Raw genomic sequence first — 22,306 nt, 5'->3', positions numbered from 1 at the left:
ACGACAGGGGCATCTGTGTCTTTTCCTGTATGGTTGAGTGGCAGGTCTTAAATCTCAGCATCCGTTTTAACAGTACGCCTACAGTCATTAGTCACCACGACCAAGATGTGAAATCTGTTCACAGTCCCAGTCTGACTGTATCTGTTAGCATCACAGCTCAAGCGGCACTGATTAGCTTTTGTATTTAAAAATAATTAATTATTGCAACAACAGACCAAATCTGTCAAGTCAGCATGAAATAACAGTTGCTGGATGCTAATACCCATGAACCAAACATGTTAGATTGATGATGAGTCATTTTAGAAGGTATATGAGTGTATATAAATCATTAAATGATCAGTACTGACATACATAGTTAGCAATGATCACTTCCATTGTTACAAGAAACATGTATCAGCCATATGACCTGACTTAAATCCTCTCTGTGCATTTTATTGACTGTGTCAGTTGATTTGGTAACTTTTATAAAGCCTTCGGGGACTTTAAAAAAGGAGCCTTGCCTCAAATCTGCCAACTCCAACAAGACCGTCTTTTCTTTGAAGAGATGAATCTCAAGTTGTGCTGCTCTCTGTGTTTGGGGCTCAGCTGTGTCCAGTGGCTGTGATGCATGAAGCCAGTCCGATAGAAACAAATGTAACTGCATAAACTGTATTCTGAAAACGACATGTTCACTTGTTATAAACACTCAGTGTAAAAAAGAAAAGCCACCTTAATTCTTTGGTTTGATTTACCTGAAAGAACTGGGTTTCTTTCTTTCTTTCTTTCTTTCTTTCTTTCTTTCTTTCTTTCTTTCTTTCTTTCTTTCTTGTTGTGGATATTTGGACATGAACTGCAAAATCTAAGCTTTTATTTCTTTTTTTTTTTTCTTTTTTTTTTTGCCTGTCCCATTTGGTTCTTTAGCCGTCAGAATTGTTGTCTGAAGACCAACAAGGATACCCAATGGATTTACTTTGCCAAATGGATCATCACGGCCTTGCCGTATTGGTCCATTTGATCAACCTTTGTTGTTATTATTTATTTTATTTTATTTTCAGTTGTTACAGACGGGACAGACATGACTGAGGGATAGGAAAGGGAGAAAGAAAGATGAAGGAAAAGAAAAACAGAAGGGAAGAGGGACAGTGAGAAAGGGCACTTAAAAAAAGAAAGAAGAGAAAAAAAATCTCCTGGATCACCTGTTGAGAGAAAAAGAAGAGAAAACAAGCAAAAAAACAGAGCAACATACTAAACACAACACCATCACGTTAATCTAGCTAAGTGTAGACAGCAGTAAATACTAAATATTGAATGTTGTTGTGTAGCAAGCAGGACCGACAGCACACAATGTGCTTGGAAATAGCAGCCAATAAAGGTGTAGTTTATGTCTATGAACAGTGAACACCCGTGTGCACACCTGTGTGGATCAGCGCGCTTGTATTCAAAAGGTTTCCCCATGTAATGGTCTGCTAGAGGATGTAGAGAGCCATAGCCCCTTCCCCCAGGGCATGAAGCAGGCATGGAGGAGATCCAGGCTCCAGACATCCAGAGGCCCCAGAGTGCGAGAGCCCAAGGAGGACCACCGGAGGGGCATCCGTGCCACCCTCCTGGGAAGAGCTGAGGAGAGCCCCAGATGAGGGGTCACCCAGTAGCCACGGAGCAGAAGCCAGAGTGGGCTGCAGTGGCGTGCCCGCCGGCTCTGCCGGCAGCCAGCTGTGTCAGAGTGAACCGAGCCGCAGGCCCAGAGGCCGTAGGCCCGAGGGCCCCCTTTGCCCCGGAAGAGGCCTGACCGAGCAACAGGCACCAGGCCCCGCCAAGTAGTCACCGGGAGTGAGCTGGTACATACCTGAGCGCCCAGCCCCGGACACCAAGAACCACCAACGCACCGACCCCTGAGGGCATCAGTTACCGGCAGGGAGTGTGGTGAGGGGAGATAGGGGGCTCAGCTGTGTCCAGTGGCTGTGATGCATGAAGCCAGTCCGATAGAAACAGATGTAACTGCATAAACTGTACTCTGAAAACGACATGTTCACTTGTTATAAGCACTCAGTGTAAAAAAGAAAAGCCACCTTAATTCTTTGGTTTGATTTACCTGAAAGAACTGGGTTTCTTTCTTTCTTTCTTTCTTTCTTTCTTTCTTTCTTTCTTTCTTTCTTGTTGTGGATATTTGGACATGAACTGCAAAATCTAAGCTTTTATTTCTACACACCACAGAATGACATCTATTTTACCAGAACAATTTTTTAAAAACTGCCTTCCAGTGATCTGTAACGAACTGTTAATGCTGAATGTAACTTGCTTACATACTTTTATTTTAAATGTACATGCTAATTATTCCTATAGCCTAGATGTTTGCTGCTGAAAATGTCCTTAAGACCACAAGAGGGCAGATGTGGCTTACATTTACAAACAGCCATGTGCTGAAACCAACACGTGAGTTCCTCTGCTCAGCCTCTGAGGCTGAAAGCAAAATGGAAAAAAAGACATCTGGGCTGACTGTATGTAAAAACTGTTGAAGTGTGTTTGTGGATGATTGGAAGGGGGTTTGTGTCCTCTTTTATGTTGCACCACGTCCTCCGGGGCTGTGTCAATACTGACTGAAGCAGCTCAGCACCATGGACAGAGATTCCCTTCAGCACCACGGACAGCACCATCCCGTGACTCTTGAACATAAGGATAAGATTTTATTTATTTGTTTGTTTTTTTAAACTGAGGAGTAGATCGCACATTAAATGGTGTAGCTCGTAAGTTGTGGGAGAAGATAACCTTACTGTTTGATTGTGCTTTGCGGGCTCTTTATGGGTCACCTTCTCACAGAAGCCACAGCCGAGAACAAACGTGAGAGAGCTGGACGATTCAAAGAGATGCGGCTATGTGGGATTTCCTCAGAATGGGGGTGGGGGGTTCTCGGGATGAAGGAGGGGGGAGGAGGATTTCGCAATCTTTCTCCCATTACAACATGAATCGCGTCAGCGCAAATACGTCAGAAAGGGGGGTAAAAGGGGAGGGGTGGTGTTTAACCCCTTCCCCCCTAAATTGTGCCTGTGAATTGCCTAAATAAAAAAGGAAATCCAACGACCACTTATGCAGTTTAGTGCACCATGCTCCATATACTGTTCGAGGAAAATCATGAGTCCATCTGAGGTCATCGTGACTCTGACTGGCTGAGGATCTTTTGCTGTAGTCATAAAATCCGAACATCCATGATAAAATAAAAAACAATTGAATTAAATGAAAAAAAAAAAAACAGTTACACTAAGACACACGTGATAGTCGTCCTGTTGAGTTACTTTTCACAGTAATTAGTTCTACATTAAAAATGTTTTACTTATGAGAATATCATTAACTTAATTCTTTATGTTTCTGGTAAATAGGGCACGGTCTCATTAAGCATCACCATGAATCAGTCCACCCCTACCTCTCGCACAAAGTGGTATCACCCTGATATCACACTCGTGTTGCACATAGCATGCCAATATGCCAAAGAAATGGTTAGATTACAGACAAGAGTCTAGTCTTATCTATCTGAGATAATCTGAGATTACTGTAAATGAGCTGAATGCAGAAAACAGTTACAGCTGAAGTTGCAGAAATCCATAAAGCACAATATGTGGTTACATTTGTCACTGAAGGCATTTTAAATGGTTATATGCCAGACTGTGGTGTGCAGTACAGCAAATAAAACACTTCAGGTACATGTTATAGTTTAAACAGTACAAATAAGAGTACAAAGGCATGCACATTGCATAAAAAATATTTTGACCTATGATATATAAAGCTCATATATTAATATAGGTCAAACCTACCATTTTCCGGTAAGAGTATGGCAGATTTCTAAATTTGCAGGTTAATTGCATCCAAAATATACAAGCCAATGGTGCCTCTGCTAAACATGTAGAAAAAACAACAGATAAGGTTTTATTTTTTTCTTTACATATAACTAATTTTTATTATTCAACCTGTATTTGATTAGCCATGTTATTATTTATTCCACTGAAATTTGCAACATATTGTCTTGTTCTTTATGTTAAAGCTGTGTAATTTATATGGAATTAAAAACATATTCTGACGATTGTTAACTGGGTATTAATACAAGTCAGAATGCCAGAATGCTTGGATAAGTGGAAGGTGAGATGTTCCAGCAGTTAAATCAAAAATGGAGACCAGCTATAGAAAAACTGAGTTCTAGCAGTTTTTCATTTAATAAAAGTTCACAAACAGAAAGTGATAGATAGATAGATAGATAGATAGATAGATAGATAGATAGATAGATAGATAGATAGATAGATAGATAGATAGTTATGCTCAGCAGAGTATGTAGTATGTCCAGAGAAGAAACGTAGATTTTCATGTATTGTCCTAATGACACATGGTGTAACTATTGCAAAAAAAAAAAAAAAAAAAAAAGTGGGCGAGATGACGTGGAGTGGCCCTTTTTTCCTTGCTGTGACATATGAGGGGATCAATAGGCAATGGTGGAGAGAGGAAAGGGGGAGGGGGGTATGGGGGGCGTGATCGTCTCAGCCGCACTGTGAAGGGGGCCGTCCCTGTTGGTGGAGATCTGCCCGAGGAAGGCCCACCTAGTGATCATTTGAAGATATCTCCCATTTAGACGGTAGTTTGACTCGACTGTGGCGACTGCATCAGAAGGGGACAAGTCGAAGGCTATTTGTAAATAGGTAAGAACACGTTTTTCTACTGCTTAATCCAGTATTATTATTATTCCTGAACATATAGAGGTCACCTCCGTTTGAGAGCCATGTATGTGAGCGTCGTCACTGGAATGTTTGCACCCTGCTTGAAATACTATTAAATACATTAAAAAAAATAATACTAGTAATGATCGTCATATTTTTTTCTGTGTACTGTTTGTTTGTACGTGGAAGATAATGCAGACGCAAAGACACAAAAGCCAGGGGCGGAATGTGAAGGTGGGAATCGGTCGACGTGAACTGGTGCATATTTTAAATCATGGATGTTGCATCCTTGACCTGCAGCATCCAGGATGGGACTCGGAGGGACGTGTTTAATGCCAGAATGAAGAATGCCAGCTGTTAGTCTGCTTCATCGCGATGTGCCCCCTGCGTGTAATCGGGCAGCCAGCCTCGTATCGCTTCCACACCACACAATTCGTCGCTAAAACCGTTATTCGTGCAGAAATCCTAGCTTACACCGCGTTTCCCTTCCCCCAGCAACGCCATGTAGCTCTTAGGAAATAGAGAGCGTATCGTAATACGCCGTGCAGTCCTTTAAAAAAAGGGGGCCTGGCGCAGTCATCCTGTCATCTTTCTGCCACTAAGAGTAGCGTTACAGACGAGCAATAATTAATGAGTTGCCTGCTGGGTTAACCATTTCATTGAAATATTTTTGCCTCTGAATATTTCATGCATCGAGGAGGGTGTGAGGGGGAGAAAAATGGGGTTGAATGCATGAGTGAACAGAAGGTTTTTACTACAGCCTGATGGCTGGAGTGTGGCTGTCACGATCCACCACAGGAGGCGGTGCTGCCTTCTCTTCTCATAATGTATGCTCTAATATTAGACTGGAATATATAAAGGTTCATAAAAAATGGATGGGAATAAAATAATTACCCTCCCGTATTAATAATGAGGCTTATATAAATGTATATAAATAAGACAAAAACTGCACATTGACTGACAACAGCTAATGGTGCTTCTCTCCACAGTAGCTTGGCCAAGATGGATGTGTTTATGAAGGGTTTGTCTAAAGCGAAAGAGGGGATGGCTGTGGCTGCAGAGAAGACTAAGGAAGGAGTTGCAGTTGCTGCTGAAAAGACAAAGGAAGGAGTCATGTTTGTAGGTAAGATGATCACAAATGTATGCTTGCAGATTATTTGCATGCAAATTGTACACACGCCCGTTATCGTCCCGCTACATGCAGGAGCAGCTGTAGAAAAGCTCAAGGAATATTTTATTACTTAGATCGTGCAGTATACATCCTGAAACAAATGGTTGAATTATACAGTAGCTCTTCTTACTAGCTGTGTAAATCTCTCATACAGGAAACAAACAAGCAGGAGGCTGAACGCATTGTGCGCCTATATATGTTTGTCTTTGTTTGTTCTCAGTTCACAGTTAGGGGACAATATTACAGCTATATATATATCATTGTGTGGAGAAAGTGCATCCAAGTGCCTTCCTTTGATAAATCCAGTGTCGTTCACTTGAGTGGCGGCAGTATAATGAACCAGTCAGCCTCTGAGCTGATCAATATTTTTGTTCTAATGTTGCAGGCCGATTTGGTGTAAAATACCACAGCGTATCAAAAATGAGTAATCCAGCCCTGACTCTCAATTTCAGCAGAATAATAGTAGTGAACTCGGTTTCAAAGTATTTCGTTGTGACGTAGAAGTGTGTGATACAAGGAATCTGGGTGTCCTTGTGGCCTGTCTAGGTTATGGGAAGGAGATGGAAATAGGAGTGGGGGTGGGGCAGCTGATGGTGGGAGCAGCTCCTGCAACATGCCTGTGGATTGGATAGCAGCAGATTGTAAAACAGTGTCAGCAGTCTCCTCCTAGGGACAAACAGACCAGAGGCCTCTGCTTTTTGTGCTTTTCAGTGCTGGCTAACTTGTCATTGACAGCCTGCAACTAACGAGCAAATCTGTCTGCTGATTTAAAGTGTAGTTGTCAGATATGCAGCTTGCATCATTAACCCAATCTATATCACTTGGTTTTGATCATTAATTAAATAGATGTAGCAACGGAGGATGATAATACAGTATTTCTCAACATTTAAAACATTTAAATCATTTTCTGTTATGCTGTAAAGGTAGTGCTAATAAATTACTCAAGTAATCAGTGTAATTCATTATGTACTGGTTAAGATTTAATATCCCAGCATTTTTGCTGATTATCTGATGATTTAATGTCTCAAAAAAATTAAACAAAAGTCACATTTTCAGCAGTTGTTCTTATTTTACTCATTTGAGTTGTACAGTTTCCATGATCTTTTATTTTAAAATAGTAAACTTTACATTGGTGTCTTCAGATTGGCTGCTTTCTTTTAATCAACATACCAAAAACCAGAAAGTGTTCTCTGTGTGATTACATAAGATGAGAAGAGCAGCAAATCCTCATGACTGGTTGAGGATGCCACAAGTGACTCGCGCTGTTAATCAAAAGAGTTGCTGATGAGTTTCCATTGATCGACAAATTGATTTATCAGGTGCACTTCAGCAGTCTTCATTTGCAACTTTCCCTGTCTTGTTTGTGATGACAAATAGTTACTAACGTATTAGTCCAGAGATCAGTGTGACTCAGGAGACCCGGAGCAGGCCTGCTTGGAATTTATTTTGTCAGCTGCTGAGTTGTTGTGAGAGGAACCAAATTTCCAGTGACAGGCCTGCTGCTTGTTTTACAGTCACCAGCTTGTATAATTGATTCCGCAACAATATGATGGGTTACAACATCGAGCACACATCCAGCACAGGTTGTCAAATGTGTTCTCATTTCGGTGGAATCTCATTATCTTACACATTTAGCATAGTGTCCCTGTCACTGATCAGCACCACCAAACGTATCAGACTGTAGTCAAAACATGTGCAGAACCAGTTTCATCATGTCCTTGTTAACGCAATGGCAGGAAAGGCTCGCTTCTGTGGTGTCTCTGTGGTTCTGCATGCTGCTGTTGAATATGGTGGTGCCCTAGAAAGCTGTATGTGACATGCTTGACAGTCCCTCATGGAGGAGGGGTAAGAGTGATCTAATAGGACTGTGGCCCACCTTTTGACAGCTGCTACTGCTGCTGCTGCAGCTGCAGACCACCCAACCACCTGAACTGAGCAGTCAGGCTGAGAAAGGCAAGCAGAGGTGGGAAAGAGAAACCCCTATAGTATAGGATGCTATTCATAAAGCATCTGTTTCCTATTTTTTTATGACAAAGGAGTATTTTTTACAGCATCACATTAAAAACTGTGTTTTTATTTTGCAGACCCTTGCAGTCACACAGCATCAGTCTGACCATATGGAAATTTAGTTTACACAGTTATTGCTTTTGCTAACATTTGCAGTTCAAAAAAATAGCGTTTATCTGTAATCGGTTTCAATTATATCATTTCATTAGTGCTAATTTGTTCCATCCTTCTTTTCTTTTTTTATACTTAAAGACTACAAGAAATCATTATCAACCCTTTTTTTTCTGATGATGGAAAATGTTGCAGATGTTTTGTTGAATCCGTAGTCTAAAAATATCCAAAGTCAGTTTGTGAAGAATAATAATTCTAATATCATTTGGCAATCACACCTGCAGCTATCTTCCATTTGTGCTCCATTGCGCAATAGCTGCAATTTACCAAAGCCAAACTTAAATGGAGGCATCACTCAGATGTACTGTATGCTTTGCTTTGAGGCTCGCCTTTTGAAGAGTGGCTTCTGTACTTCATTATTTCTTCTCTTTTCTGTTGGTTTTTAAAGGCCCTCGGGGACCAATAAGTCCACTGACTGTTGCACAATAAAGAGGATGACAGGGCTTGAGTGATCAGAACTGGACGGGGCCTGCAGTAGATTGCCCCAATAGCATGATGGAGTACAGCGTGTAGATGGATGACAACTGCCAAAGAATATGGATCAGAGGACTGAACAGTGGCTTGGTTGTGGTTTAATAAGTCCTTACAATAAACCAAGAAGCCCGACTACTGTAGCCACCACTGTTCTCCAGGACCTGAGGCAAACAGTGAAAGATAAACAAAAATGATATTACAGTATTTATGAAAAGTAATTGGTTGGCGGTGATGGTCCAAATGTAATCATGTTAATTCAATTTCAGTTTATCACAAGAGGTTTTCTGGTCTCTGGAACTTACTGCAGCTTTTTGTCATGTCGACATATAGCACTGGAGCAACAGTATATTAGGAACTGTGCTATCAGGTGGATAATGCTACAGTCACAGTAGGAAAACAGTGGCTGGAGACTGCAGCGTGACCAAATTAGTGCAAGCATGTGCAGTGAACCTGTGATCTCATTGCCTTTGCAACAGTTGCGTCGATGACCAGGAGCAGGTCTGCGACCAGCTGCAGTCAGTTGCTGTCTTCAAAGGGATCTTGGTGCATCAAGATGCAATAAAAAGGCAACAGGATGGAGTCAGTGTGCTGTTAGTTCGCAAATGTGGTCAAGTTAGCAAATGTGTGCAATTTATTTGTCATAATATGGCAATTAAATCAAATAAGCAATCAAAAATCACACCTCTGTTGCCATGTACAAACACAGAGACTCCGAATCCTCCACAAATAGTGATGTAGTTGCTGTAAAACCATGATTTAATTGCAAAATGATACGAATGATTGCTTCTGTATAGGAGTATATACAGAGTACGGTCAGCTGGGTTGAGTGCCCTACTGAAAAGAGATGTGTTGCAGATGAGTTGTGCTCATCAGTGCAGACTGATTGCAGCATGTTGCTTATCTGCCTGCTTTTATTAATTAGATAAAAAAGATTTGCAAACAATTGCCAATCTGTCTGAGAGTGATTGCATCCAATCTGAGTCACACCACAACTTTTTGGAGGGAGGTTGTTTACCACCAGCTGATCTGTGCAATCGCTATGTTATCAAAAGTTAAGGGTTTTCACACAACCACAGTTTAACAGTTGGTCACCATTTTTTTTTATTTTGCCAAATGCAAAAAAAAAAAAAATCTATGCAATCACTGGGCAAACACTGAGCTTACCTAGTTGCAGAGACGTGGCCTTTTCGGTTTTTTTGTTGTTTTGCTTGTTTTAACTTTTCAGTAGTAAAGAAAAGTACATCGCTTAAAAATGACAAATTTTAACAAATAACAAGGGCAGCCAGATTCAGACTTGACAATCATTTTGATGATTTCAATTAAAGCCATTTGTTGCATTGGTTTTGTCATTAGCATCAGAGAAGTGTAAAGTTATAGCACCTACACACGTATACGCACACACACATTCACACGAAGAAAACTAATCTCCAAATTTCGAATAGTTAATTATTTGTAAAAGAGTCTGTGCCTTTTCTGACTACATTTTGCTTTTTCTCAATTCAGGTAGCAAGGCCAAAGACAGCGTGGGCACAGGTGAGTTTCCCATCTGCTCGTTACCTCTTTAAATTTCTGTTAACTGGAGTTTGAAGCCTGGTTTCATTATAGTAGTAAAATACTACTGATAACTGGAAAACGGCTAATTTGTCATGTGTAAGTGGTTGTTATGTCCAGTAGTGACATAAGAAGCAATGGAGGACTACAGTCATGCATCTTTTTAATCTATCTGCATTTGTCTCTCTCCCTCTCTCTCTCTCTCACTATGTGTGTGTGTTTGTGTGTGTGTCTGCAGTGGCTGAAAAGACCACCGGAGCTGTCGGGAACATCGTCGCTGCTACCGGCTTGGTGAAGAAGGATGAGTTCCCAGCTGACATGAACGTATGTGCTGCACGTCCATACAGTGTAACACATTGCTTTGTTGCCTCCAGTGAGGCAGAATAGCAGCACTGCATAGTGTTTAGACACACCTGAAATAAATTACCTGTGAACTTGAATTAGGAGTACAGCATTGTTGCCTTATGTGGAAAACTTTTTTTAAACTATTATATGAATGTCCTCAGTCTTTAAATTGCTTTTTTTTTCATTAAAACAAAAAAAAAACTTCAGCTTGCACAATTCCTGCAAAATAAAGGATAAAATAAAAAAAGAAAATAACATTTGCATTTAGAAGGCATCCATTATAAGATTAATAGGATACACTTAAAACATTTATTTATGATATACCTTACTTTTTATGTTATTCTTTATCAAGCTTTATTGTTGCAATACAGCAGTGCATTTCTAAAATATTGGCGGACTTAAGAGACTTGGACTTAAAAAGGAAAATAAAAGCAGAAGACATCATTCTAGTGTCCAAAAGTGCGGAAGCCTCAATTTTCCTATGATGCATTCTCTTATCCAAGTATGTCTGCCAACTTAACTTTGCTTTGAAAAACTGGCTTTTTATGGAAATTTGACCTTTGAGCACAAGCTGAGATTTAATATCTTTAGAAGGAATTCTGTACAGTATTTACAGGTTGTTTGGCATTTAATGAGTAAATCAAACTGAACGTGCATTACTAGTGGGGTGCACTCTTAAAGATATTCACATTATGGTAAACTACCCAGTGTGCGCTAACAATGCAGCAACTTACTCTTATAAGTGGCCGGGCTTTATTTAGGTCTGCACATGTGCCGGAAAACAAGTGGAAAACAAAAATCTGTTCCAAACTTATGCCTCAATTAGAGCTGGCAACTTGCGCCAAGTTGCACTCATAAAAGCCTGGATAGGATCGTGATGACAGCAGAGCCAGATTTAGACAGCAGGGTTAAATCTGATGAATCTGCATGTCACTCCAAAACAGAATTACTAGTGTGCATTTGGACTGTTTCATTCTGCCGCTGTCAGCAAAAGCATGCACTGTACTAAATTTATGTTTCCTGCCTGCACGAGTTTGCTCGTGTCTTTGGTTTAGAGGAATAGATTTCCATCTGCTGAGGATGAATACTACACTGGCAATTGCTTTTATACAGTTATTATAAAAGAAAAAATTGGAGATGACTGAAATAGACTTGGGCTTTGTTGCTATATACTCATTTCATTGAAGAGGACTTCTGCAGTCTGCTCTGCACACAGAGCTGCATTCAGTGTATATTAAGGATGCAGATCACTGTTCAGGTGTCTTATGACCGAAACAATCTCTCTGTGGGACTATCACCTCTCTTAAAGCAAACACTGTTTTTCCATTAATGCCCTCCCCCCACTAACATCACCGAATGCTCTTGCCCATTGACCTCAGTGTCACCCCTTCTATCCCCTGCTTTCATCATTTTTTTAGGCACTCTGATATTATGATGCAAGGAAAGGCACAAAATCAAGCTGACTTGACACAGCAGTGGTGAAACCTGCTTATAGCAAAGTTTGGACATTTGAGTGGCACATGCTGTGTTAAGATGCTGCTTTTCTGTTGTTTTCCTTCCCTTTTAATGACCTGGAGATGCTCTGTCAGTATGTTGACATTTTGTCTATCTCTGTCAGACTGTCAGTGACACAGTGAGGTCCTCATCCGGTCCTAAGCCTTCATCACTCAGAGCTGGACCCTCTCCACTGACTCGCTAATCTAGTAAATCTGACAGCCTGCTCTAATAGGCTTCTCGAAGGCGTTATCTGAGTGATAAAGCTCCTCATTTCAGCACCCTCACAACAGACTGCTAAACTGTTGACACTGTAATCAAATGCACACAGCTACTTTTTGGGTTCAGTTTTAGCTCTGTTGGCTTCTAATCACAGAATTTCCCTTGCACAACCCATTCAGGTGTCAGATTTTATAACATTTTATAAAAGGCTTGCCTTGTCTTATCCTTGACTGAATTCAAATTCGTGACCAATCAGAAATACGGATGCAAACTGTCTATTTCATGTTCACTTTTTCTCAGGCAATGATCCATCTGATTAGGGCTGTCCTAGCGATAGTTTTCCCATTGTGCAACCTCGACCATGCTAATCGTGTTGGTGGGCATACAGCAATAACAAGCCTGATACAGCACACAGGATTACAGGCTGTTCTTTCCTGACCTAATTGACTTGATTAGTGCTGGGTTTAAAAATAAATGTGTGGTGCTGACCCACTAGCTTTGTTTCAGTGGAGCTTTATCTGTTTAAGAAAGCTCTCAGAAGCACTCATCACATGTCGTATGTCCACACAAACCATAGTGTTGTCAGGATATCAAGTTAAAAGATTTGCAAACATTAAAGGAGAATTACACCTGTGTTATACAGATTTCTTTTCTTATTGCCAGTAAAGCAAAACAGTAATGATCTGATCTTACAAACAAGTATCGCTCAGGTGTGTGTTCCCCACAGCTGAAAATAGTCCCAATCAAATTTGATATTTTGTTCCTGTTTGAGTGAGTTTACTACTACCCACCATCGAGAAGGGCTGTTTTAGAAAGTAATTCTTTTTTGAAATTCACTTTTAAGTGAAAGAAAGAGACAGTTTTGTTTGTGCAAGCTGCCGCGGGGTGGTTCCGTAAGAAGGAAGTACTGACAGATTAATGGACTTTTCTATCTGCACACTGTGCCAGCCTTTTCCTCACTCCAGTCACACAGCTCAGTGTCTGCAATAGATTTGCAACAAGACCAAGACTTTAAATCCATACTAACAGCTCTGTATGGCCAAACAGCTACAGTCAGAGTCATGCCACAAACTCATATATAGCATATACTCTTTAGAATGTGCTCATTTCAAGCAGTTGATCACCATCTTAGTTTAGGGTTCTTAAATGTTATGCTCACACTGTCAAACAAATCTCACTCAAAAATAGAGCAAGTCCCTACTTCATGGAAAACGCTGGCTAAATATGTTAACAAGACAAATGTTTTGTTTGTTGCTTCTGGCTGTTTGTTGGTGTCTTTCCTATTATATTATATTATATTATATTATATTATATTATATTATATTATATTATATTATATTATATTATATTATATTATGAAGGTTCTGACTTTCCAGAAAGATATTTTTTACCTTCAATACACTGTCACACCACTGTCACAGGGTTGTTTCATGAAGCACAGCATACGACTCAGATTGATGTTTTTTATGGGATTCTGTCAATCTGTAGGGGACAAAATATCTAAAGAAAACTCTATTGCAGTCCATTAAAAAGTTTCAAAGTAGTGAGTCAGGCAGAGCAATTGTGTCACCCATAGAGCTCTTCAGTTAGCTGAAATCCCACAAGGTTGTCTAATTGTTCAGAAGTGATTTCTAGACTCCTCAGAGAGTTGAGAAATTGGACAAACCAAGAAATGTAGTTTTCTCAACCTTGTCTTTTGCAGAACAGACAACCAAAATTGAGAAAAAAATGGTACTGTACAGCTATACTTACAGGACGTTTTATGATTTAATTATTACCAGTGTAACTGTGCCTTGAAAGAGCATTAAGAAATGTCATTTTTGAGAATTCCCGGATGGTAAAACAAATAGGTTGACAGTGTATAAATGACGACGTATTTGTATGATTGCTTCTGTTTCTGTAAATCTTTCCTTCTCTGCATCTCTTTATGTTTGTCTCATTTTCTAGCCTGAGGAGTATGGGCAGGAGGCCATGGAGGGCCAGGGAGAGGCAATGCTGGAGCCAGAAGGGGAGACATATGATGAGTCCCAGCAGGTAATCAGCCTACAATACGCAAAGTGCACGCATGGCTCTGCTCTGTCATCAAAGTATCACAAGAATCAGCTTTTGAATTGGACTATAATTACATTACAAATCATTTTTGTGTAAAACCCTTTAAAAAAAAACAAAACTGTGGAGTGGTGGACATCAGGCAGAGATGAGTCCATTCACTTACAGTAGATTGAGGTTCATCAGTATTCACGAGCTCTGCATGGATACACATTTTAGCTGTATTGGATTTCAATGGCACTCCACACTTGCCCTCCACTTGTGTCCCACACAAACACTACAGCTCACGCTGAGGTAATTTTTCCTTTCTGTGGAAATGATAACAGAGGACTTAACAAGCCAATTGCCACACAGCTAGTACAGTGAATATAGCACCACCTACTTTCACTGAGCGTTGGGTGTGTGTCCGTGTGCACGAAGGAGGTATGTGAGTCTGACACAGATGGTTATTTTTGGAATTTGGCTGTCAGGGGCGAGACAAACTGTGCAGAACTGATGGCTTTGAGTACAGATTTTAAATAGCGATGGTAGCATATAAAAATATCATACAGTGTACATAATGTCAAAGGGCTGATCGTGCTAGTATGAGAGCACTGATCCTGTGTTATTGCCACTGAATATATACATTTTCTGAAGCGGGTGAAATAAGACTTATTTTGAGGTTTTATGTGATTTCCAATAATAATATATTCTGTGCGTTTACTTTGATAGTCCTTTCCATCAGTGGATTCTTGCACTAGTTGGGAAAAGGAGTAAACCCGAGGCGTTCCCTGAGATCCAAATTCAAAGTGAATTTCTCCACGGATGTGTATCATCCTTGTCCTCCTCTCTCCTCCCATCTCTCTCCTACTCCTCCGTGTCTCTTTCCCCTCCCCCATCTTTTGCTACACCAGCGGTGTGCAAGCTCGGTCTGAATGGGTGTGGTGATGACGCTCTCTGCCTTCATGCATTGTGGGTAATGTCAGGGTCTCCCTGCATTGCTGTAAATATGGAGTCTGAGTGCTGCAGAGTGAACGAAGCCATCACTGGGAGGATCTGAAAAAAAATCTGTGTCATCCAGTATCACTCAAGGCTTTGTGAATACATTAGATGACATAAGACTGTTGGAGGCTGTGTTATTTATTTATTTTTTTATGATCATGTGTGGTGGAGGCGTGTGCAGGCTTGCAAGGATATGGGGAATGTGCTCACGATGCACGTCCTCGATGTAAGTGCAGTCTTGTGCTGCCCTCTGCAGGCTTGAGAGAAGCACTGAAGGAATAGATGAGCTCAGCTTCAACAGAGTGACATCATTACCGTCTGCTGAGACTAATAAACTCTGTATCATATATTCTGCTAAATCAGATTAAAGCTGAATATTATTTTAGATGTAGATTTACCTTTAGAGCTTCTGTGTGCTGCAAATTTTACTGGCCATCCTCGTAAAAAAAATTGTTCTTCTTTTCCCCAGGGGAGCCAGGACTACGAGCCAGAAGCATAAGAGCATCAGTCGAAGCCACCGTCCAACCAGCAGCACAATAATATTTCTAATAATAAAAAGGACAAATGCTGAAACTATTACAATTATATTCCTGTTGCAAAAAAAAAAAAAGAAAAAACAACAAAAAAGACAAGCATTCCCACTGAAAAATGTTCTTCCTTCAAGACAAATCTTTTATTATTATATATTGTAAATGTCATGTTCTTAATGTAATGTGTTGGGTGTAGGTATTTATTGAAATGTAGGATTTGTCCTCACGGTCTCATTTCCTTGATTCCCTCCCAATGAAATGAGACCAGAACCAGGGCTTGTGACTTTGTACTTGTGTGTATCTGTATTTAGAAATGTGCAATAGATGTTCATCATCTTCCAATGAGACATTGGGAGTGGTAAAAAATAAATATGACCGGTTGCAAGCAGATATGAATACAATAATATCCTCCTAAGTGTCGACAATGCCTGTTTGTGGAATTCTATTTTTCTTTTTGCATTTCTTTGGAAGTTTAATTTGAACGTTTCTTGAAGTAAGAGTTTTTTACATTGTATCTTTATGATTGCTTGTGAAATCATTCCAGTAAACTATCTGTTAGAAACTGACAGAGTGTACACGTTTGTGTGTGTGTGTGTTTGTTTGTGTGTACTGAAGATTTTATCAAGTTAAAGTCAATATATTACGTCTTGGAATCATAATGGTTGTCATATCAATATGTGCTTTAAATTGCAGGACTTGTCAATATAAAGGTTTACATGTTAAGCCAGACATACAAATCCTCTGTAAATAAAAGGTTAAAAAACTACATTTGTTAGCGTTGTTTAATAATGTGCAAACTCATTTACTGCGCTGATCGATCATCGCATTTTAAATCTTTTCTAAAGTTGGCCTCAATAAGAATCTATTATGCGTCGCCCTCGCATGTTTATCTTTTTTGCTCACTCTTGTCTGGGGTTTGATTAAAGGATGTGTAAAATCTGCTGAGTAGGCTCTGGCCGTTGGCACAATGCTGCCATATTTGGGATGCCAGTCTGATCGTGCCGCTTCGGGTGGGTTTTGTTTTGGTTAATCCAACTGGAACGTGCAGGCTCGGTGGTGCCGGGCTCAAGCCGAGGGTATTAAACAGCTGCTCCTGCTGCTCTCAGGTCAGAAGGGTGTGTGGAAGCTGCAGGGACAAAGACAGGAGCCATGGCATCGTTCAAGAAGTCCTTTGAGGGCCTGAAAAGCACGAGCCACTCAGCCGCAAAAGGAGTCACAGACACTGCAGGTACAGACCGGTGGCTACAAGGTGACGTGATCGACAGACCTGGAATCCAGAGAGTTGTACTGCAATTAATACAGCATTTTATTTTTCTTTCTAAGAGGTTTTGCAGTAAAATGAAGTTTAAAAACTGTCAGTCACTTTAAAAACCTGTGATGCGTTTCCAGTGCAGGCAGCTGAGGAAGCCGTGCAGCAGGTGGCAGACTCCTCCAAAGAAACAGTCAACACAGGTAAGGCGCGCATTCCTTCTTTCTAGCATCATATACTGTAATGCAAACATTAGTTGGTGTTTATTGAGGCATGGATTGCACACACAAGCTGTCAGTCATATTACTGCCAAATTAGATGTTTAATTGCTAATAAAAGCAGAGCAATTAAAAGGAAACATGAATTGTAAAAATGAATGCAGTCAAAATAGAAATATTGGAATTATTATAACAGTGTGAATAAAAATGCAAATTTTATCTTGTTTAAAATTAGTTTTAGAACTAAATCCTCAGGTTATTAGAAAAATTTGAAATGTGGAGAAATATCATATTTGACAATCATACAAATGATTGCACTGTGAAAATATTAGTTGAATATTTTTTATTCAACTCTATCCAGTTGAATATTAGCTGGATATTAGAGGATTTGTTGCTTAACTTACTTCTCTTCTGTTCTGCTCTGACTTATCAAAGCTGCTGAAGAAACCAGCAGGCAGACTCAAGCAGCCATAGGAAAAGCTGCGGGCAAGGCCACGGACACCATCAAGGAGTTTGGACAGAAAATGGAAGCTAAATGATCCCTAAAGAATGGACACTTGTAGCTGAAAGTTAAGCCAACTTGTCTAATCATCCCCTTCAGGCAGGGGAAACTGTTGGGATGGAAGTATGCAAACCATATAAACTATTTTAAAAAAGATATAAACTATATGTATCTATATATATATATCTATATATAACTATATATAGATACATATATAGAGAGAAAGAGACATATAGCTTTACATAGCTAACATTCCAAAAGAAATGTTTATAAACTGTCTTTTCTAATTTTCCATTTGTGCTTTTTTTCTTCTTTTTCTTTTTTGCTTTCTGCCTGTTTTTGCGAAATAAATGAATTCCAACACCTCTTACGGGTTCGTAAAATGTGATATCCTGCCACACTCAGGAGACTTAACACTGTTAGTTGCTCTGCAGGCACGGTATCTATGATGCATCCTGTTTTTTTGCTCTGTGGAGCGCACTCATCAGTGAATCACCACGGTCATCATTATTACCAACACATTGCTGAGAAGATGGCCTTTGGCAGGCTGATGGCCCCTGATGAGAGTGTGATCAGAGCCCATCTACCTTGGTCCTCAGCAGCACACCTCCCCTGCATCCCACTACGTGGTTGCTAGGCAACAGAACTCTGTGGCAGCCTTTGAATTAACGGCGAGAATACTTATGTCAGTACACGGTGTTCTGGCCAAGCCGCAGCAGCCCACTGCCATTCTACAAGCAAGTCGGTTAGAGATTCTCAAAAAAAAAAAAAAACAATGAAAGAAATGTAATCGTCCTCAGTCCCACTCAATCACTAGAGACGAGCAGAATTAGAGAGGCTCTAGAGAAATATGTGTCGCAAAGCAGGGAGGTTGGAGGGGAATGACGAATGAGTATAAAAGACTTGGTGATTTACAAGTGTTTGTTTGTGTGGGAGGCGAAGCTGCTGCTTCCAGGCTCCTTCAGCTTAAATTCTCTGTTGTGTCTTTCATGTACAGATGCTGCAGAACAACCACTGTTACTAATATCTCTCTGATGTCCTCCACAAGCTTTGAGTTTGCATAGACTTTTTGGAAGTCCTGTAATAAGCCTGTGATTATCTGACTTCCTAAAGTAGGACGTGCTTTAAAAGCATTTATTTATTTATCTATTCATGTTATTATTATTTTTTTACTAAGCTTACGATTCTGTTAAACAGCCATGATCGGGCAAATGTGGCCTTGACGCACACATGTACATGCACACATATACACACACACAGACACTGCTGTTTTAGTTCAAAACACTGCTTCACTATTGCTAAGAGAAATCCCTTGTCTGCATACTTCACCCTCCCTTCCTCGTGAAGCCCTCACAGTGATCATTTGTAATGACGTGAGAGGTTTTATCACCAATTTATGCCTCCTTTAAAATTTCTCCAGATTAACCAGTTCACAGGTTTATCTCTGTGCACGTAGTTGCCATTGTGTTTCTATGAGAACCTGAAGTTAATTACTATGATTTACTGCTGATTAGAGAGCTGTAGAGAGATTTTGCCATTACATTACCACTCACTGCCAGAAACCCGACCGTGGTTTCCAGGGAAACTGGAAATGTGAAGCTTTTCAATAGACACAGCCACAGCCTAAAGAGCGAGGATTGCCTAAGATAGATTCTTCTAGAGACAAACCTGTAGCCACTGCAATCAGCATCAATCACCGGGGGGAGATGCACGGACAGATGTTTGTCTCAATCGGTGCTGAGATTTGCAATGTTTGACCCAAATCTGAAGAAGAGTTGTGGAGTGGCTTCAGCCTGACTTTAGATTGCTGAGGTATGTCCTAATTTTCTGAGATCTCCTTTTGTAATCATGCTTGTTTTATAGTTACGTTTTGAAAACAACTCTGAATTCATGTGCACGCTGTTTGTGTTATGTAATTATGGACTAGAATAGAATTCAGACAGGAGCTGATAATGAGATATTTTGGGGCATGAAGATTTGATTTTGACTTCATCTCTTTTTAAAGTATTTAAAAAGATAGTCCTGCGATATTAAAGTAAGTGTGCAAACAATTCTGATCAAGTAGTAGCAGTGATGCTCCTGTGTCTATTTGAATAACTGAATAATATCAATTTCGTTTCATATCGCATGACAGAATATTTTTTATCTTCCGCTTGTGCTTGGGCTTGTTCCCGATTATAAACTGCACGGACACTTTCACACTGCTGTGTTATTCCTGCAGGTAATTCTAGCCCTTTAATGCGGAGACAGAATGGGAAGCCTTAAGGATGAGATGAGAGGTGTCACGGAGGACCATCAGCCTTGCGAGAAGACGGATAATGGGGGGCGACCAGGAGGCTCAGATAGCACTGCTGCGCCTGAAGGACCTCAACTGTACAGGAGTCAAGAGTCAACCACTCAAGGGGACTATCAGCCGGCACTACAGGGGAATGTCAGCTCTGTTGAGGAGAAAGAGAAGAACCTAATATCTAAAGATCAAGTGCTTTCAGGGGGGGATTATGGCAATGCTGACCTAACAGACACTGAACGAGTTAAAAACTGCACACAGATCGATGCCATGCCTGCAATGGAAGAGCACAATAAAACAACAACAGCAGCTACAAATAACGATGCAATGGTGTCGATCAAGTTTCTGAGTGATGGAGATGGAAAACCTGAAATTCAAGAGGAAAACTTTGAGGATCAAAATCTCAACAGAGGAAAAGATGCAGGAATTGAGAAAATCTCAGTTGCTGTCCCATCAACTCCAGACCCTTGTGACCCACGCTCCCCGGCCCCTTTTGGGCAGCACCACATGCGCACACAGGTGAGCCTCGAGGTGGTGCAGTGCTGCTCGGCAGCAACCAGCCCCATGACTCCTCCAGAGGGCAGCCATTCCTTCTTCTTCCCAAGTTCTTTTGGGAAACCTCAAGCCGTGGGCACTGACACTAAAGATGCAGAGTTGCAGGTGGGTCAGCAAGTGGAGTTCTGCTCTGTTGCCACATCCCCCATGACCCCAAAATCCCCGTATAGCACAGCTTTCCCAGAGTTTATCGGGAGAGAGCTAGTGCAAAGGGACGAGAAAGTGAAAAAGAATGAGGAGCAGAGGGAGACTGGTCAGGAGGAGACAAAGGTTTCAGCAGAGGCTGCGTCAGAAACAACTGAAACTTTAAAATTTACTACATCAAAGGAGATGACTCAGAGTTCCACCAATGGAGTGGATGCTGAGTTAATAGGTGCACATGTAAGTGTGGAAGATAGCAATCAGCAGTGTAAGCAGCAGAGGATGGGAAGTATGGATCAAGACATTACAATCTTGGTGACCCAGTATGGCAACAATGAGGAGGAAGAAACAGACAAGGCTGAGTCGTTTTTTTATTCTTATTCTGTTGAACCGGAGATGGTCAAAATAGATGAAGATGAGGTTGGAGAAAACTGCAGTGATATAAACAGGAAGGAAGGAAAGGGAAAGTCTTTCAGTGAAAGTGTTCACGGGAGCACAAACAATCCACAAACTAAAGAACCTTCTGCTGCTGTCAGCGAACATCCGAAAACATGCACAGGATCCGAGCAGTCAGAGGTCAAAGACAACAAAGATGCACGTGAAGAAGAGAGAGTTGTTTCTGCAATAAAATCCCCCATCCCTGAATCACCGGCTCCCTTTGGCTGCCACAACATCCGCACACAGGTGAGCCTGGAGGTAGTGCAGTGTCAGTCTGTGGCCACCAGCCCCATGACCCCTCCTGAGGGGGACCAGACCTTCTATTTCCCCACCTCTTTTGGAAAATGCGGGGCTGTGGGCACAGAGACTAAAGATGCTGAGCTGCAGGTGGGTCAGCAGGTGGAATTTCGCTCTGTCGCTACCGCACCCATGACCCCGAGAACTCCCACGATTATGACTTTCCCTCAGGTCATGAAGGAGCCTAGCATAGAGGAGAAGATAGTGGAGGAGGAAGAGGAAAAGAAAGAAGAGGCAACAGAGGAGAAAGAGGAAAAGAAAGAGGAGGCGACAGAGGAGAAAGAGGAAAAGAAAGACGAGGCGAAGAAGGAGAAAGGGGAAAAGAAAGAGGAGGCGAAGGAGGAGAAAGAGGAAAAGAAAGACGAGGTGAAGGAGGAAAAACAGGAAAAGAAAGACGAGGCGAAGGAGGAGAAAGAGGAAAAGAAAGACGAGGCAAAGGAGGAGAAACAGGAAAAGAAAGAGGAGGCGATGGAGGAGAAAGAGGAAAAGAAAGAGGAGGTGATGGAGGAGAAAGAGGAGAAAGTAAACCAAGAGAAAAAGGTGGAGGGAGTTGAAGAGAACACAAAGGAGGAAATAAACTGTAAGGAGAAAGATGAAGAGAAATGCGAGGAGCCAGTGCAGGAGGTGAGCTGGGATGAGAAGGGGATGACGTGGGAGGTGTACGGAGCTGTGGTGGAAGTAGCCGTGCTGGGCTCTGCCATCCAGAAACACCTGGAGAAGCAGGTGAAGAAGCAGAAGAGGCAATCCTCCATGCCACCGCCTCCTCCGCTCAACCCCTCAGCTACACCCCTGACCTCAGAGATAGCCCAGGGGGGTTCAGGTAAGGGCCGTGCAGGGAGGAGAGGGGAGCATGATGGGAAAGCGGGCCGACGCAGAAGAAACCCCTTCCGCCTGCTGATGGAGAACATGCAGCAGCCACACTGTTGCTCCAGAGCTCATACCACTGAGTGA

At 41.3% G+C, this 22,306-nt stretch overlaps 1 protein-coding gene across 2 annotated transcripts; it reads left to right on the top strand.

The window, feature by feature from the left end:
- The first annotated feature begins 4,503 nt into the window (after nucleotides 1-4,503).
- On the top strand, nucleotides 4,504-16,434 carry sncb (synuclein, beta). 2 transcript variants are annotated; one of them, XM_063490819.1, is made up of 6 exons: nucleotides 4,504-4,655; nucleotides 5,666-5,796; nucleotides 10,000-10,029; nucleotides 10,286-10,371; nucleotides 14,056-14,142; nucleotides 15,608-16,434. In XM_063490819.1, the coding sequence occupies exons 2-6, from the start codon at nucleotides 5,676-5,678 to the stop codon at nucleotides 15,635-15,637; spliced, it is 354 nt and encodes a 117-aa protein (XP_063346889.1). In that variant the 5' UTR covers nucleotides 4,504-4,655; nucleotides 5,666-5,675; the 3' UTR covers nucleotides 15,638-16,434. The 2 variants fall into 2 exon arrangements, with proteins under 2 accessions (XP_063346889.1, XP_063346882.1); XM_063490812.1 differs by having other exon boundaries at nucleotides 4,506-4,655; nucleotides 5,663-5,796.
- The last annotated feature ends 5,872 nt before the right edge of the window (nucleotides 16,435-22,306 follow it).

The sequence above is a fragment of the Pelmatolapia mariae genome, linkage group LG2, assembly GCF_036321145.2.
Source record: "Pelmatolapia mariae isolate MD_Pm_ZW linkage group LG2, Pm_UMD_F_2, whole genome shotgun sequence".
NCBI classification, from domain to species: domain Eukaryota; kingdom Metazoa; phylum Chordata; class Actinopteri; order Cichliformes; family Cichlidae; genus Pelmatolapia; species Pelmatolapia mariae.
The sequence above is the reverse complement of the archived record's forward strand: the minus strand, read 5'-3'. Positions and strand labels throughout refer to the sequence as shown.